This window comes from Syzygium oleosum, unplaced genomic scaffold (genome assembly GCF_021117445.2).
Source record: "Syzygium oleosum isolate NSW1041296 unplaced genomic scaffold, Sole_v2.1 Sole_v2.03, whole genome shotgun sequence".
In the NCBI taxonomy this organism is placed as follows: domain Eukaryota; kingdom Viridiplantae; phylum Streptophyta; class Magnoliopsida; order Myrtales; family Myrtaceae; genus Syzygium; species Syzygium oleosum.
This window is the reverse complement of record NW_026607487.1, coordinates 9,937,257-9,955,206: the sequence shown is the minus strand read 5'-3', so window position 1 is coordinate 9,955,206 and position 17,950 is coordinate 9,937,257. Positions and strand designations below refer to the sequence as shown.

Sequence of the window (17,950 nt, the reverse complement as noted above, 5' to 3'; positions counted from 1 at the left end):
AGTTTAGAACCATCGCATTTCACCAGATACTAACTCGCGCGCCCCATCCCGAATCCAACAAAAAGTACAGTTTAGATGTCCACGTCATCTCTTCGGTAGGCATTGTTCTGGACTGTGGAAATACAAAGGACATTTATTTGTATTTCTTAGAAAATTACACATTTGAAATCCCACAACAAAAAGGAGAAAATTTAAAAATTAAAAAAAAAAAGAGAAAGAAAGTAAGAAGGGGGGGGGGGGGGGTAGAATAGATTGGGCCAAGTGGGCAAATGGACAAGGCCCACGAAGATAATCAATTTGGGCTTGAATCGGAGCTTATGCAGATATTTCGTTTTTGGCGTTCACTTGACAAAGCAAGAACAGCATACAACGAATTCACGAATCATGGCCCGAAACGTGGCGCAAAGAAAAGTTTAGAATGGATGGAGACATAAATCAGCTTTCATATATATATATCATTTGCTCTTATTGATTTTGTTCGACATTCATATCTTCTATTCACACGATGATGCATGACTTGCGAAAGAAGAAAAGGTTTGTGAAAATAACACAAATGGTCCATGAACTTTGGTCAAACATGCAATGTGATCCCTGAACTTTTAATTTGTTCAATATGGTCTATGGATTTTTGGTGCATGTTCCATTATTGTCCCTGATTTTTAATGAATGAAATGACTACCCTGAATATTTTCATATAATTCAGGGACTACACTGAATATATATTAAAAGTTTAAAGACCGTATTGAACAAATTAAAAGTTTATGGACAACATTAAATATTAGGTTAAATTTTAGGGACCACCACGATCAAATTAAAAATTCATAAACCACATTGCATATTGGGTCAATGACCATTTGTGTCATTATCCCAAAAGGTTTTGTAGGCAACTATAACTAGTAATTCTCTTTCCTTTAATCCAAGCTTCTAGCAAATGCAATCTTTGGTGATTCCCTCCGAAATGAAGTCACACTCATCATAATAAGACTAATCAAAGTCCTTTTTATTGATTAAACGGGTCAATCCCGAATGTTAAACCTTAACAAAACATATAGTTCTAGAGATGCGGTATAAAGCATAAATAAATAGATTGATGGCTTAAAACCTGTTGCCGCATAAGCGTTTTGGACCCTACTCGATCATCGCTCCTGTGATAAGCCGAGACTAAGCAGAAGAAAAATGCGAGAAGACAACGTGATCATGCACCACAGACCCACAAGAAATGAACTGGAGAGACTTCACAGGCAGAGAGATACAACACACGATTCCATAAATCGTGTGATTGTAGGGGAAACATCATTCTCAACAGTAGTTCTTGAAGTATGAAATCTGAACTAGCAATGCAGTCCGCGTCTGATGCAGTCCAGTCTCACCTTTTCCCTATACTTGCAACACATTTCTGAAGACAATTAACTCTTTTTCATTGTGGACGATTTGATCTCCTGAAAATTACTTTGCTGTCGAGAGATCCCAACAAAAAGGGACCTTCTTGAGTTATATCAGCTATAGTGTACTAAGTTAGAAACGTGTTATAGGCTAATTCCTTCTTGGCCCAAAATCAGCAAAACTATTTATAACACAGCAAGTACTCCAACAAAGTTCCACAGTGTCCAAACCAATTCGACGCCAATAGATGAGAAAGAAGATGATTGGACGCTGCATTTTCTCCTCATCAACGATCAAAATGTTCGTAAACCCAATTCTCTACTAAGTCCAGGTTCCCTAATTAGCAATAATACCTGTTCTTGACCAAGAACTAGAGACAAAAAGGACCTGACCTGGTGATTGACAAAAGAATGAAATATTTCTTCAGAATTTAAATACAATGTCTCAAGCCTTTTGAGTCACCGGTAAATAAACACAGTTTGGACGAAAATTTATAGTTAGCCACAGATGAGATTGCAGCAAGCGATCCAAAAGCATACTTAATCAGAAGTGAGCACTACAATTAATGTATAAGACACACACATTGACGGAGAGGGAATTGGGAGAAGATGATCTCATTCTTTCTTCTTCACCAACTATGTATTGCAATGCCGTAGGGAATGGTAACAATTCATAACTATTGATCTCCACATACCTCTCGATAACTCAATAAGCACATTCATTCTCAAACAAGATTGACAACTTTTGTGGCTTTTGTATCATTGTAGTTCAGACAAAAGGTATCCCTTTATCAAACAAGTAGTATCAGAGGGGATTCATGCTTGGTATCTTACTTTCTCAAGGAGTATGAAGCCCTTAGACAATGGCTTGAGAGAGATGCGATCAGGACATCTTCTCGGCCTCAAGATGCAGCAACACCAATGATGCAAGGAATAATCGACTTACATCAAGATATCTTTTTCTTCCTCATTCTGATTTTGGGTCGTATCACACTGATCTTGAAAGCAGTTTCAAAAGTGAATTTTCAAATAGAGGTACATATATACTGATAAGGGTAAATCTTCTTTGAAACTAAAATAGCTTGTGATCAAACATGTGCATCAAGGGGCAAGGGAGAGCTAAGAAAACGAGCCGTAGCATAATGGAACGTCCTCTTTTCAGAATCAACATGAATGAACCATGAAATGAATCCAACGATAACGTACCTCTCGAGCAATCTTGGGCAAATATGGATCGGAACTCGAAGCCGGCGATTCATCTGTGACCGTAAGTATCACCAATGGCCTGGCATGTGGAGCAGAAAGAAGTATGTAGCCAAGGACCACTTGCCAACTTCATAATTCCATTAATTCAACATACACGGAGAGAGATCCAATCCAAGTAAATGAGAAGAAAGAGAGTCGGCAAGTCATCCTTGGCTGCACAACATTCTTTCGACACCTACACGCAATGCCATACATGAGAGAGAGAGAGAGAGAGGGGACTCATCATTTTCCTCTCCATGAGAGCAGAAGATCTCAGTCGTAGCCGCAACCACAAGCTCATCAAGGTTCCAAGTACAGGCCCAAAGATATAAGGGAAAACAACCCCTTTTCCCCTCTTTTTTCTTTCTTTCTTTTCTTTCTTGTTTGATTAAGGATGATGCTACCTAGGGTTTTCTCTCTTGCTATGGATAGAGGGTCAACATTGGAAAAGAAAAGGGAGGACACAAGAGTCTTTATATGAAGACTTGAAGGATAAGGGCTGAATCACGGAGCTACTCGGACTTCAGAGGATTCACAACTGTAAACATAGAAGAGTAAGTTTGAAATTGATGTATGTGTGAAAAAAGGAAATTTTCAAAGTACGATATATCTTTTACTCGAAAGTAATTGTTTTTATAAAAGAGAGACTAATCATCTTATATTTATGTGATACAAATAAGAGGGAAACATGGAGCCACCCAAGAAAAACCCTAAAGCTGCGAAACATAAAAGCCCAAATCAACAACATATCATAGCATAAAAAAGAAGAGGAGAGCCGGAGCTTGTGCTAGAAGAAGCAAAGGGGGAGCATTGAAAGGACATCGGTTTGCCTCACTAAATAAATCAGCTCAAAAAAATAAAAAATGGAGGCATTATCTAGAATCGAGGTTCGAAGAAGACAGCTGCTAGAAAGATCCATTAATATATACAGTCGGTACGTTAGGGGATAAGGTTCTCTCTCTCTCTCTCTCTCTGTAGTCCTCTCTTGAAGTTCGCCACACCCCTTACACTGTAAGATATGACTGATAAAACCTATAAAGATGCTTGCTGATGATACTGAGTCATTAATTGAAAAGGAAACCCACATGCATGCAGAAAGAGATCCGGCTACATATCTCAGAAAGGAAAGTCCATTAGCTTGACCGCATGCTCAACCATCCATTTTAGCTTAAATAAAACCAAACTAAGCTATAATGACTTCTCATTTCCGTGACCTATAAGTTAACATAAATATTATACTAACAAGGAACAAATAATAAGGTTTCGGGTCAATTCGGGGTCACTGTCTAGCATTTACTAGGGACAGTCAAAAAGGGGAGGACATTACGATGGCGATATGGTTGTACTGGTTGTGGGTCGTCTTCTGGAAGTGCAGAAATAATGTAGTTCACGTGCACACTCTTCAGTATCTCCACAGGCCCTCCAAAGGGCAAGTTAATTATAAGTGACATGAACGGTGTACAAAAATAGGGGGATTATTCAAAACTACTCTTGCAAAGCAGAGAGAGAGGCAAATACAGATAACGGAGCAGGAGCGAATCTTGTTTCCACTGACATTAGGAATAGAAAAAGGGTCCTTGCTCTCACTGTCTTGAGCGCATTGTTTCGAGATAAGCAGATGGACGTGTATCATATCAGTGAGAGAAAGAGAGCATCTAGAATACAATGTATATAATATACATGTTGAGATTGAAATGAGGTTATAGGGAGAGCAAAGACTCCGGGAGACCGATACTTTTAAAGGGAATGAAAAAACATACAAGAAGCGCCTAGTAAGGGTTTCGATTGGGAGGATTTTTGTTCGCAGCTAGCTAATATTGTTTTCATACTTGTAGGTGGCGACATTTTTGCTTGTGACTAGTGACGGGAGGGGGGACAAATCTTAACTAGATAAGCAGGAGAAATAAACAGCTACAATTTACACAAAATCCGTATACTAATCAAAGTATACAGAATTGCAGATTAAAATTACATGGCACACCTTACGATCAGGAGGGGCCAGCAACTTGCCGAGAAGACAACCAGCCTATCCTAAGTCCATCATTGCAAACACTGTATAGTCGGCGAGCCAATAGCGAATCCAAAAGACCAAGTATGATTCTGACTTGTTTATGCAGCTTTGAAAGTTGATCAGTCTTTTAGGATGTCTGATAAGCGAAGATAACAAACATTGTTTCAATGGATGATCAAGCGCGCGCTCGCTCGCTCGCTGAGTACTATACACCTGTGTATCGTGCGAGTGCAGTTGCGCAGGCGTGCACGCTCGAACATGTGAAAAGATAGTAAGTTTGTCTTGTAGCAGAGAATTAAATTGCCTCTGAGAGCCATGTGGCAAGTGGCCTTGATATTTGCAGAGAAGATTTGGCCTTTGCCTTATCCCTCTCGTTTTTTTCCTTTGACAATATATTTACTCCCAGTCACAAGGCGTCTGTGATGGCAGATGACTGTAAATGCAGCAGAAATTGAAAAGGGGAAATCAATATCAGTATTAACATAAGCTGCAATATATCACATGAGACTGTCTGCTTTTTTAAATACAATAACAATTGGAGCAAGAACATTCTACATTTTTTTAACGTGTTCACTCCTAGAATCCCAAGAATGTAGCATCTTCTTGCTTCTGTTCGAGTACAAAATGACTTCAGGGTTTTTTCCAAGCAAGGGATCTTAATTGCCATTGTAAATCATTTGATGAAACTAGAATTGGTCGTCCTGGTAATCCAAATCGCTTATTTTATTACAATGCGATATTTAGCGCAAGCCAATACCAAGGATACAGTCTATAAGGAGTTGAGAAGATGGAAGTCGGTAATGCTGAGTTACTACTGACTGGTAAGGCACTTGGACCTTCCAATTCAAGGTCACAAGTTCGAGCTCTCTTGTCGCCACAAACCACATAAACAAGCAGGGAATTGCCACACCCCAAATGATGCACAAGACAAATAGAGAGATGATCGAAATAGGCACCTGAATGTTCATATGATCACCAAAACAAAAATCCCAAAAACTGCCTACTGGCTTATAGATCGATCCAAACAAGGCCAATCTAGGTACAAAAAACATTGTTTGGGTGGATGATGTGGTAGATAAACCAACAATTCAATCAAAATGCCTGTGAAGTTCATGGAAGTGGCACGATGATCATATAAGTTCTGCCTCTTCAATATATGATTTCCTTATCAAATAGAGTAAGTTTAGGACCTTGCACATCATCCTCCTAGCTCCTCCGAACCAATAGGAATGATTGCGTGCATATCAATTTTTCATCATGCGACACCGACACGTGGAGAACTAAGTCCATCAAGTTGAGTTTTTTTTGTAATTCGACGATTTCCAACTCAAAAGACAGAGGCCACTCGTTTAAATCTTACTAACCGCACGCAAACTACTTTGGGTCGGGACCACTTCCCCAACCAAACGCCCGGACTTAACCGGTCTATGGGACCAGCAGGTTTTTCCTCGGGCCTTCAGGTAGCTTGGTCTCTACGTCGGTGCCCCAATGTCATCAAAAGAAAAAGTCTGAAATGCGAAAGTGGTTCGAAACATTCACATGACGCGGGCATGGGCTTTTTGAGCTGGGCTTGCAAAATTCAAAACCGAAGGGCCTTCGTATTCAGAACTGCTCGGGACAACCTGCGCCCCCTCGAAGCTGACAAGTGGGCCTTTGAAAACTTTCAGAAAAATACAAGTACGTTATGCTCGATTGGACGGTCCGATGTTTACGTAGTTTAAGACCTTCAAACGTTTCGTGTCAACGAGCAGACTTTCTCGGACAAAAAGCGCGAGTTGCGTCCACGTGGTCATCCCTCATTGGGCGACCGCGAGAAGGGTAAGACCGCCACCGGGGCCCCACCCGGTGACCGTGATGATGTACCTAATGGTCAACCCAATCGGGGCAGGCCTCTTCATGAACGTCACGTGGGACTCCTCCCCCTTTTCTTTTTCTACTACACGTCCAGCTCACCCCCATTATTTCCCTTTTCCGAAAAGCAAAAAAATAATAGATAATTATTATTATCATTTATAAAAAAAAGAAAAAATCTTATTTTACTTGGGTCATTCATTAAAGTTCACTAAATGTTTTTTTTTAAGGTTGCGGATGCGTCGTTGGTCTGTTCCGAAGCGCGAACCACCGCAGGATTGAGGAAGTGTGTAACTTCAATTTAGCATTTACTCTAATTACGGCGATGATGGCGTAATTTGTGTTCGCTTTGCCTTACACACCCCGGGCGGTCGACGAGAACCTCACCGTCGCCGTTTCATACCGTAGGGGGGGATTATATGTAAAGTTGAAAAGCGGGTGCGAGGCGGAGCCGTTCAATTTGGTCTAAAGAAAAACAATTAACTGCAAAAAAGAAAAAGAAAAATCCCACGCGAATCATAAAGTTATGTTTAAAACACCCTTATTTTACCATAATTGAATTAATTGCGAAGTGGCCAATAAATTCATTCGAGGTAATTATCAAATAGTCTATAAATCTCTTCTCTTTTGTAACAAATTCAATCAGACCTTTTTATCACATCATGGCATACCGTAGTAATATATATTTCCATTGTTGGAGAAGATTTCTAGCAAAGTAATTTGATTTATCATCAGAAGGATCCATTATTTATTTTTGTTCTCATTTTCCCGTCAAAATAGACACTAATTACAATGTGCCCCGTTCCATAAAGTAGCTATTATTTTAGGAAAAATATCATAAAAAACCCCTAAACTATACCTACTATGACACATTTATCCTTAAAAAAAATTTCCGTGACACTTAAAATCATAAACTTGTATCTGTGTGATACATTTACTCTCCATCAAAATTCTGTCAATGTAAACCGTTAAAACTCTTCCTATATGAATGCTAGAAAGAAAACAATGTTAACAAAAAATGACGTTATTTTAACTGAAAAATTATCTAATGAAACTTTTTTTTTTTCGGAAACAGAAGGTAAATATGTTACATAGGTATAAATGTGAGATTTTTTTATGTGTCAAGAAAAAATTTAGGTTAAATGTGTTGTAACAATATGGTGTTTTTAATATCATAAAAAAGTGCGTCACATTAAGTGCAGTTTGGAGTTTTTTTAATGACTTTTTCCCTTATTTTTAAGATTAAAGGTGCTAATAAATCGAAAAAATACGCGGAATAAATACAAAACGTTGGTTGTTCCGAACCGCAACGCTAAAAAAGGAAGAGAAAAACCAGACCAATCGTCTTCCTCGTTCGAGAGCCACCCCCGGGAGATTCGCAGCGTCAGTTGAACACACTGACATGTCGACGCTCCTTATATTGCTCTGTCTGCATTGCTCCGAATCGCTGTCCCCTTCACTTCCTCGTCCATGCTGAGCCTCTCTCCCGTGCGTCCCAGTCGCGCCGTCGCAGCGCGTCGCCGTTCTCCGATCGGTCCGTTCCCTCGCCGCTCCCCCTCCGCCGCCCGGAACCTCCGATCCCTCTCCACGGGAGGAGGAGCGTCCGGGATTTGCATGCGCCCCCGCGTGAGGAACCGGTCGCGGCCGCGTTGAAGTCCGAGGGCGAATTTCGTTGGCGGAGCATACGATGCGTTGCTGCTCCTCGGGAGCTCGAGTGCAGCAGTGGCTTCGTGATTACGACAGGCTTCAGAGCTTGGCCGTCATTCTCATCTACATCCAGGTGAACCCCCTTGGTCCTTCCTAGGGTTTGTGTGATCTTCAATCGCTTCCTTTTTTTTCTGATGGTGCTCGCCGTCGCTTGTAAGTGTTCTTGTTTGTTGATTTTTTTTTTTTAAATTTTTTGCCTTTGCGTGTTTCTTTCGTAGATTGCTTGCGCGCTGATCGGATCTCTGGGAGCATTGTATAATGGGGTGCTGCTCATAAATTTGGGGATCGCGCTCTTCGCGCTTGTGGCGATCGAGAGCAGCAGCCAGAGTCTGGGTCGGACCTACGCCGTGCTTCTCTTCTGCGCCATCCTCCTTGATGTCTTCTGGTTCATCCTCTTCACTCACGATATATGGTGAGCGCGGACGATGACTTAAATTGGTTTGTTCGCATGAAATTCATCCATTTAGGATAATAAATGGTTACAGTGGTCAAAATGGTCGAATTCCTTGCCTTAATGGAATTTTGGTGCACTCGTTCTACTTCTTAGTTGAATTTTCGCTTTAAGGGTATAATGAATTCCATCAGCAAATGAGCAGATTAATTTTCATGTCTTTTTGAGATATTGCTGATTTGTTTACTAATAATCTCTGAGACGGTTCGACTTGGTTATATGGCAACATAGTATGTTACAGAGGTAGGAGTTTTCTCTGTAAACTGTTACAGACTAATTTGTGCTTGGTAGCTGTTGCTTAATATGTATCTCTTGGTAACAGTGTGTAAACTGTTACACGCTTAATTTGTAGCTGTTGCAACATACAATTTTCCAAGGCTCTTATATTTCCCTGCACCCGGAATGAATTGTCTGTGAACTTATGGTCTACGAAATTATTCCATATGACAATGGTAGATCTTACTTGTAGTAGACTCCTGCCCAAGAAACTTACTTATGCTTCCTGACTGGGGTCTCAATGTGTTCTTGACATGACTGGAACCTTCTTATTAGTGCCATCTGAGATGGGCTAACTTCTGAAAATGCCGACATACATCTTTACTGAAACAGGAGGAAGTTTAACAATATATGTTCAAGATTGTCCATTATTTACTCAAGTGGAAGTTACTTGTCGTGCTTCTCATCCACATTGCTTTAGAGCAATGGTGTACACATCCTTTGCATTTGCATCTGTTTTGACTAACATGTTAATAGTGTCCTTTTCGATGCTCAAAATGCCTAAAGATATCATTCATCTTAAGCTCTTCTCACTCCCTATTCTGCTTTCCCTTTCTCTTAGCAAAAGTGGAAGTTAAAGACTCTGATTGGTGACACGCAGGTAAAGTCAGATGAAGTCAGTTTTATAGCTTATGCTGATAGGTTGCTGAAGATTATGGACTGGATTATTTTTTCCCATTTCTGTCAATGTTAGACACCTTCATATTTGACATTGTTTGAGTAGCAATTGCCAGGACAGTGTGTTTATGCACAACTCTGTATCTAGTGGAACTGGATATTCTTCATGTCTTTGTGAAATTTTCTTTTTATTCAATTGGCTCCCAGACATGAACTTTTTCCCCCTTTTTTTGCAGGAACATCTCATCTGAAAGTTATGGCGTGTTTGTAATCTTTTCAGTGAGGCTTACCCTGGCGATGCAAATTGTTGGGTTTTCTGTGAGGCTATCATCCTCATTCATATGGATCCAGATTTACAGGCTAGGAGTTTCATCTTCGGAAACCACAGCTTCTCAAGAACCAGATTTTGATTTGAGAAATAGCTTTCTAAGTCCTGTGACTCCTGCAGCAGTTGGACGATCCTCAGATTCTGACGATGTCTTAGGAGGCTCCATTTATGATCCTGCTTATTTTTCATCTCTTTTTGAAGATAGGCGAGACAATGGATTCTCAAATGGGGTGAAGTGTTTTTTGACAAACTTTGTTGTTTGTTTATCTCTATCACATGCGTACTCTCTCTTTCTCTCTGCTTGGATGCTTTTATGTGAGATGTCTGCTGCATTTCATCTGGATCGAAAATGCCTGTTTGTGCATGAAGTTGAAATTATTGCTGACTTCTCGCTTTCCAAGAGAAATATTTTGTCTGCTTGGAAAATTGTTTATGCTTAGAAATCTCAACGTTGTATCTTCTGTCTACTGGAAAGCTCTTAATCTGCAATTCTTGATGACATGTTGTGCTTGATCATCAAGGTTTGTGCACTTTTTTTTTTGTAAAGGGGCTTTTTCTACCGACAATATTGGGGATATTTATTAGATTTGGTGATTGGCACTGTTGCTAATGGAGCAGAAACGGTAAGATGCCCTCTGTAAATCATGTCTTGCATATCTGTGGTCACTGAACTCTCTCTTTATGGATTTTTCATAGTTATGGTTGGGGAGTGATCAGTATGCTCAATGTGATGCTGTTACTTCATTTCATAGATTTAAAATGTTGTGGATTTTTTGTGGAATTGTCTTAATAACTGGTGTTTTGCCATATGTCAACCACCTGCATTGGCAGCCTGAGGCCATGTTTTAACTGTGTGTGGGTGCGCATGTGCATGCCTGCGTGTGTGTAATCTTTGTGAACATGGTATTCCTCTTGTTGTAATCTCTTATAGCTGTTTACCCATTTGAAGGATGGAAATTATTGTTGCTCAGCCCTGATTGTTTTATTTTGAGTTTCGGTTCTTTGAAATGTACATATTGTTCGAGTATTTTGTGAATGAAGATTGTTTTACAGGTTGAAAGTTTAACCAACAAGCCCCAGAATGATATTAGCTCATTAACCAAGACGTAACATGCTGAGAGTTCATTTATCAACTGTCAATCCCCAAATATCTTGAGATTCTCTGGGCTCATTCAGTGCAGTCACACTGTGCAAAAGCGTGGCCTTCATGTAAGCACCAATTTGTAGCCAAATTCTTTCCCTAATGGAGGATAGAATTCCAACTTAAGATGATTCAACGTGGATTTCTATCCTGAAATTTTGGGGGTCACAACGAATTTGCTTTTGGAGCAAGAGCAGCTCCAGAGTTTATGTTGAGCCGGAAATCAAGTACAGAAACAGAACGCCTCAGAAGCTTACTCGTTACACTCGGATAGATTGCGCACTATACTTTTTGTTCTCATTGGCTGCACTTCTTGGAAGTTGAGATGCCTTCGCTGTTACATGTCTGGTAACTTCTCATCTTCAATATGACCTTTGATGTCCCTGAAACAGATTGGTTGTAGCTTCATGTTCATATAATTCTTTCTATTTTTCTAGAACTGTGAGGAAGAATATACAGGCTTGAGATGTACCTCGAAAATTTCATGGTAAATTAGTTTCTCCAGTTTAATAATTTCTTTCATGCGGGCCAGCAAAAGATGCTACTTAGTTCTTGAGTCGTTGTTCAGTAATGTGTCCCGACTTTGAAATGCGACTACAGTTTCCGAGGTTGTGGGTTAAAATTTGGACGATGAGAAGCTTTCTTCTCCCCCTTCACGAGTCTGACATAGTTTCCTTGGATGTGGAAGTACTAAGCTCAATTATGAATGGTTGTTTCGGCCATCGTTGCTTGATGGACACGAATTCGCTCTTGAACAAGCTCGATTGATTGTCTTGATGTTATCTAAGAAGTTAATGCTGGTGGAAGTTGCAGGATTCTCAAAAGCCTAGTACCAGCACATAATTCTAAGTTTGGTTGTTTGAATAACATGAGTCCAAAATCGCAGCTTCCACCAAACCTTGTCGAATCTTCAAGTAGATATTTCTCCATCAGCATGAGCAGAAAACAAAGCTTATACGAGCCTTACAGCAAGTGAATAGATCACATCACGGCCCACCGAATTCTCCATTAGCTGGGTTATCGTGGTTGGCACGCAATGGGCCAATACTTATGTCGACAGGTCCATGATGGAGCGAGTCGATCATGTATATGGACAGAGTCTTGTGTCTCGCGAAGTTGAATGACCAGGCTTATGGACCACTGTGCAGGCAAAACTACTCCCGAAGTGATTATTGTATATTAGTACATCATCGTCAAGAGCTGCACATCCTTTATTGGAGAGCAGCTAAGGATGCAAAATCAACATTCCTCGCGTCGCTGTCAAAATTTGCGTGGGCTCACTTTACCTTTCAGCATGGTGGGAATTGTGTCTTAACATATGATGATTATGCCGGAAATCACGAATCCCCTCCATAATTATCTACGATCAGGAGGCTTGAAAAAGATGTCCAAACATTCCTTGTTGGACGGAAATGATTCACTCTTATTGAAGCCAACAACAAAAGAGAGAATCATTTGTGCTGCGTTTGGCACCTGCCTGCCTTGCTCTTATCTGTCATTCAGGTCAAAATTCCAAAGGCAGTTGCCGAAAATGCCCATGATTTTCTTCTATACATTTTAGCAAAACCATTGCCAAATAATACAAACGTGAAATAAGTAAGTTATTAGCCAATTGGGATATATTAATTTCTCCACACCCCACCATTTCTTCAATGTGAGAATTTTTTTTTCCTTAACACAATTCGCATGTGCATCTTAACATCCTCTATAGATTTCTAGATTTCTTTGCACGATTACATGCTTCGAATTTATTTGTTGCTCGTAGTTAACATTTCTCAATTTAACTTTTCTTATATTCTAGGCCACCCGATAGAGTTTTAGTGGGAAATGATCAATAAATTGCTTCGGAGAAATGTCTCCTTTTGTTGTCTAATGTACACAGCATACAGAGCATATTTTCGAGTGTCATACACTCATAGCAAATATCTAGAAATCATTTAATAAAAGAAAATGTCATTGATATCACGAAAAGGATATCTATTATTAAGTAAAATCACTACGATTTAAATTTACTCCGGCTTCTTATATAAGGAACCTCTCCACTTTTAGTTTTTGCTTAATCAAAATCCTGCGACACACAAACACTTTAACGTCTTCTTTTTTATAAAATTGAAACACTCGAAACTTTTAACAACACAAACGTTATTAAATAGATTCCCATATAATTTTTTTAAAATTTAAATAATATATCAAATTTTAACAAAAAAAATATAATCTTTCCCCTTTACTTTAATACCAACAAAAGGGACGAAATTTTTCACTATTATAGTGTTAAATAGGGTTGAGCGGTTCCAAGTTTCAGAAGGTTCCGTGTAGATTCCATTTGGAACTTGGACCTGGAACCTACCTTGACTAGTGTCTATCATGGAATCTAGAATTTACCATGTCACAAGTTCCAGGGTCTACCTAGGTTATACCTGTATTATTAATTGAACAATTGCAGTGAATTATCACATTTAATTACTATAATTTTCTGTTATAATCCACTGACCACAACTTATATTTAGATACACGAAAAATATAAAAACATTAGCAAAATAAAAGCCTTCATCATAAAATGGAAGCTGGAACTAGTAATTCCATATTATACACTTATTATCGGACGTTATGAAATACCTTAGGATCACGTGAAGACATAAATTAAGAAAAACACAAAAACTTGTTCCAAGTTTTATCTATCTAAAACTTGAAACCTATCCGTCGAAACAGGCTACTCAAATTTTTGGAAACTGAAACCTACACTACATATTCTGAAATCTGAAACTGGACAAATTCCCATCGGTCCAGTTCTTCGAACTTGGAACTATGCTCATCTCTAGTGTTCAATGAGTGCGGTCATGGTATATTCTTCGTTCCGGTTGTTGTTTTTTACTTTATGTTGGAATTCTCCATTTTTCTAAAAGGACAGCCACACAACTTGTCAACTTTATTGGCCAAAAACAACACTCGACGTGGGAGCGTTTCAATCGCTATGTAATGGGATGTTGGCCCCAACGCTTAACGCTTATCCACCCAGCGACAAAAAAATCCTCTGGAAAAAGTCCATCAATTCTGGCCGTCACTTGGTGCTGACGCGTCGCATCCTGGGCCTTCAAAAGCGCCACGTCGGCGGAAGCCGTCGCTTGGTCGCGTAAACTAATGACCTTAAAATCTGATGAAAGGGTGTTTTGCGAATTAGTGCTAATTCACATAGTCAATAATGGTTTTTTTTTCCATGTCGTATTTCTAATTCATCACTTTTGCTCAGCCTCTTGCAAAACGCGGAGTCAAATTCCAAACTTATGATACTAGCATTCCTACCTCCAATCTCTTTATTAGCAGGGCTGCATGCCTATTAATCTATAATAATGAATTTCTTGATTCGATGGCTTTAGCATAAATATGGATATTCCTTACCTAATAATATAAAGCTATTATAAGTAAACTATATTTGAATATCATATTACAAATTTAACTTTTATTGCGTGTTTAGTTTAATACGAATTTTGTCGTTACTCAAGTAGCGAGATTTGTCGGTACTTAAGTCAATATTTTAAGATTTAGCACTAGTCGCCCATGTTAATCAATAGGCCAGTGGTCACGGTTCTTTCGAAGAAACAAGCACTAAGCAGTGGGGTTGGTTCTTTGGGGAGGAAAGAATGGTGATTGGCTCCGACCCAACAAGAGAGATCAGCAATCACGTAAGAAAGACTCGGCCTTTACCACGATGATGAATGTATACGATTGCGATGTTCATTGGGTAGAGGTAAAAGAAGGCAGAAAAAGTAGCAAAGGATGTGTAGAAAAAGCACGCAGGAGAGAGAGAGAGAGAGAGAGAGAGATGGGTCCTCTATTGTGAGGTGAGAGAATCTTGAGGCTATCGGCATTTTCTGAAGCATTTTCACTTTCGTTGCACCTTCGCCATTGGAACTTTTGGTTGCAACCGTAAATCCCACAGATTCTCGGGCAGAAATTTTGGGTGCTGTTCATTTTCTTCTCTTTCGTTCTTGGCTTGAAATAGATTCTTTTGTTTTTCTCTGCATGCCCGGTAATGCTCTGTTTTTCTTTGTCTTATGATGTTGCATTTTCCTTAAAATAATGGTAATAATAACAGCGGGTAGTTTTTTTGAATATTTAAGGTTGCGTGTCAAATCTGCTCTTTCTCCTCCTCCTGATTTTTCATGCCATTAATACCTTTCTGTGGTTGGCTTTTGGTTCTGTGTTTTATGCGGCTTCCAGATTCTTCTGATTTTATTGCAGGGGGATTTCACCTACCCATTTTGCCCTCAAAGCTAGCAGGATGGCCTAGGATTATTACTTATACAACGAAGAAGTCTCGCGGTTTATGAGTTGGTGGGAAATTCTGGAGGTCGGGTTTGAAGTGTTTCTTGGAGCTCTTGTTTCATCTCTCCGTTGGTAAGCCAAGAGCTCCATGATTTTGTAATGCTTTTGTAAAGATCCTCCATCTTTGTTTGTTGCTCTCTCTTCTGAAGGTAGAATGCACAAATGGGTTCCTTGTTTTTTTTATTTCTTAGATGATCATCACATCACATGCTCCTGGTGAATTTGATCTGTGATTGTTTTGACTTAATGTTAAGTTTCTTTCTTCTGGGTGGTTAGAATTGGGTGAGAAACCGTCTTTTGGGAAAGTAAGGGATTTCGATTTGGCACCTGAGCGTGCTAGATCTATTTAGTATTGTGATTGTGACCATAGCCCTCCGTTTGAGATGAGGTGTGTTCTTTGTTATCTTCCATTTTATTCAATTTCCAGGCGGTCTGTGTTCATTTCCCTCGTTTTAAAACGTCGCAGAAAGAAAGATTCTGAAGGAGGAAAGGTTGTGAAAAAGAAAATGGAAGAACCGATGGCAACAAGATATTGGTGCCATATGTGCTCTCAGACGGTAAACCCCATCATGGAGGTTGAGATCAAATGCCCGATTTGCGAAGGCGGCTTCATTGAGGAAGTAGAGGCTGGCACGGGGGATAGTCAGGGACATGATTCCGACTTGGGATCAGATCAAGCACTCTCGCTTTGGGCCCCAATCTTGCTCGGCATGATGGGCCATCCCCATCGCCGCCGGATATCGAGACGTTTGGAGTTTGATGACGAGGATGATGATAACGAAGATGGCGAATTGAGCCATGAAGGGGAAACCGAATTGGACCGAGAAATTGAATCCATAATCCGAAGGAGGAGGAGAAGCTCTGCTACTATTCTGCAATTGTTGCAAGGCATTAGAGCTGGAATCGCTGCGGAATCTGACGATGCAAACGGAAATAGAGACCTAGACAGAGAAGATGGAGAGAGGGACAGAGATAGAGATAGGGATAGAGAACAAGAGCGGATAATCTTTGTCAATCCTTTTAATCAAACTATCATAGTTCAGGGTTCATCCTATGATTCAACACGGAATGAGAACACCATTGGTTCACTTGGTGATTATTTCATAGGCCCTGGTTTAGATTTGTTATTGCAGCATCTGGCAGAAAATGATCCCAACAGGTACGGGACTCCACCGGCGCAGAAAGAGGCAGTGGAATCAATGCCCACTGTAACAATCAAGGAGAACTTACAATGCTCTGTTTGTTTGGATGACTTTGAGATTGGAGCAGAAGCAAGGGAAATGCCTTGTAAGCATAAGTTCCATAGTGCGTGCATATTGCCTTGGTTAGAACTTCATAGCTCTTGTCCCGTTTGCCGATTTCAGTTGCCTGCTGATGAGGCCAAGCTCGATTCTGATGGGTCTAGAAATGGCAACAACAGAAGGCAGAGGGAGAGAGAGAGCGAAAATGGTCATGAAAGTGGTGAAGATGGAAATGGCGATGAAAGAAACGGAAATAACGGGAGGTTGTCCATTCCGTGGCCTTTCAGTGGCTTGTTTTCGTCGTCGGGATCTCAATCCGGTGGAGGGAATTCTCCATCGTCCTCATCAGCATCCCAGGCAAACGGCCATGAGAGCTCTTCATAAACGGATCAAAATTAAGCGCAAAGTTCTTAACAAACAGATGAGGCCTTAGCATACTTTTTTGAGTATTCGACTTTTGTTGTTACTCTATGCTGTATATTGCCTGAAGTTCTTGCAGTCGCTACTTGCTAGTGTATATAGTTTCTCGCTTTACGAACTCTGATTCGTAATGAGCAGATTGTGGTTACTTCTTTTCCCTCTTCTTCCTTTGCACGTATGTACGTCTTTGAGCCTTGTTAACTTGCCTTGGCATCACACCCTTTTTCTTTTCCCTTTGACCTGCAACTTTGTACCGCTACAACTGCTGTTACTTCTAGATTTTCTGGCTTTTTGGACATCTTCATTGATACTGTGAGTGAATGGGTGGGTGAACGTTTGTGGGGGCTAAAATTTAGGTGGGAAGCCACGTGAAACTGTGAAGGAGACATGACTCATCATTCATTGCTCAAGATTCCTGGCACTTTTTCCACGAAATTGCCAGCGGGACTAAGCTGTTAATGTCTTGTAGTTGACGATTCTAAAGCAGGCCTGCTTTTGTAAATCTGGGGTCAATACAATATTATTTCAAGGGCGATACCGCCAACACATCAGTTCAAGCCTGACTCATTATGACAACATTTTGCAGTAAGAAAGAAGGGTTTGATTGAGACTGGTTGCTCCAATTGCTGGTCTCCTGCTCTACTTCAATCTCACGCTGGGTAGCCCATGTGGACTTTATCTTATTGACGAATCTATCTGAGGTGAAGTTGCAAGTTGCTTCGAGCTCAGGACTTTCTTCTTTTACTATTCAAAGGAGTTTTTAAGTCATTTGATAGCGATTTGTCCAATTCATTCAATAGTGTTTAATTTAGGATCTAAGCAACTACTTTGAGTAGACTAAGGCCGTTTGGCAACGTGCCAAATAGTGAAAATTTCTGTTCTTTTGTTTCCAGAATCAGTTTGGGAACAGAAATCCGCTTGTTAAAATTTTTGTGCCCGGGCACAATTTTGCAAAA

General features: G+C 40.1%; 2 protein-coding genes and 1 long non-coding RNA gene across 8 annotated transcripts; 2 read left to right on the top strand and 1 right to left on the bottom strand.

Moving 5' to 3' along the window:
- Positions 1-972: 972 nt before the first annotated feature.
- On the bottom strand, positions 973-3,502 carry LOC130137571 (uncharacterized). 2 transcript variants are annotated; one of them, XR_008815981.1, is made up of 2 exons: positions 2,589-3,502; positions 973-2,380 (listed from the first exon to the last, which is right to left on the bottom strand). It is a non-coding gene; the product is annotated as an uncharacterized LOC130137571 (long non-coding RNA). The 2 variants fall into 2 exon arrangements; XR_008815982.1 differs by having other exon boundaries at positions 973-2,375.
- A 4,294-nt stretch (positions 3,503-7,796) lies between these two features.
- Positions 7,797-11,747, top strand: LOC115689871 (uncharacterized). The gene is made up of 4 exons (XM_030616055.2): positions 7,797-8,269; positions 8,415-8,608; positions 9,778-10,099; positions 10,923-11,747. The coding sequence occupies exons 1-4, from the start codon at positions 8,177-8,179 to the stop codon at positions 10,977-10,979; spliced, it is 666 nt and encodes a 221-aa protein (XP_030471915.1). The 5' UTR covers positions 7,797-8,176; the 3' UTR covers positions 10,980-11,747.
- Positions 11,748-14,611: 2,864 nt separating this feature from the next.
- On the top strand, positions 14,612-17,210 carry LOC115689869 (E3 ubiquitin-protein ligase SIRP1-like). Of its 5 annotated transcripts, none has more exons than XM_056309989.1 (3): positions 14,612-14,968; positions 15,250-15,405; positions 15,761-17,210. In XM_056309989.1, the coding sequence occupies exons 2-3, from the start codon at positions 15,335-15,337 to the stop codon at positions 16,956-16,958; spliced, it is 1,269 nt and encodes a 422-aa protein (XP_056165964.1). In that variant the 5' UTR covers positions 14,612-14,968; positions 15,250-15,334; the 3' UTR covers positions 16,959-17,210. The 5 variants fall into 5 exon arrangements, with proteins under 5 accessions (XP_056165964.1, XP_056165965.1, XP_056165966.1 ...); XM_056309990.1 differs by having other exon boundaries at positions 15,229-15,405; XM_056309991.1 differs by having other exon boundaries at positions 14,612-15,037.
- Positions 17,211-17,950: the final 740 nt, after the last annotated feature.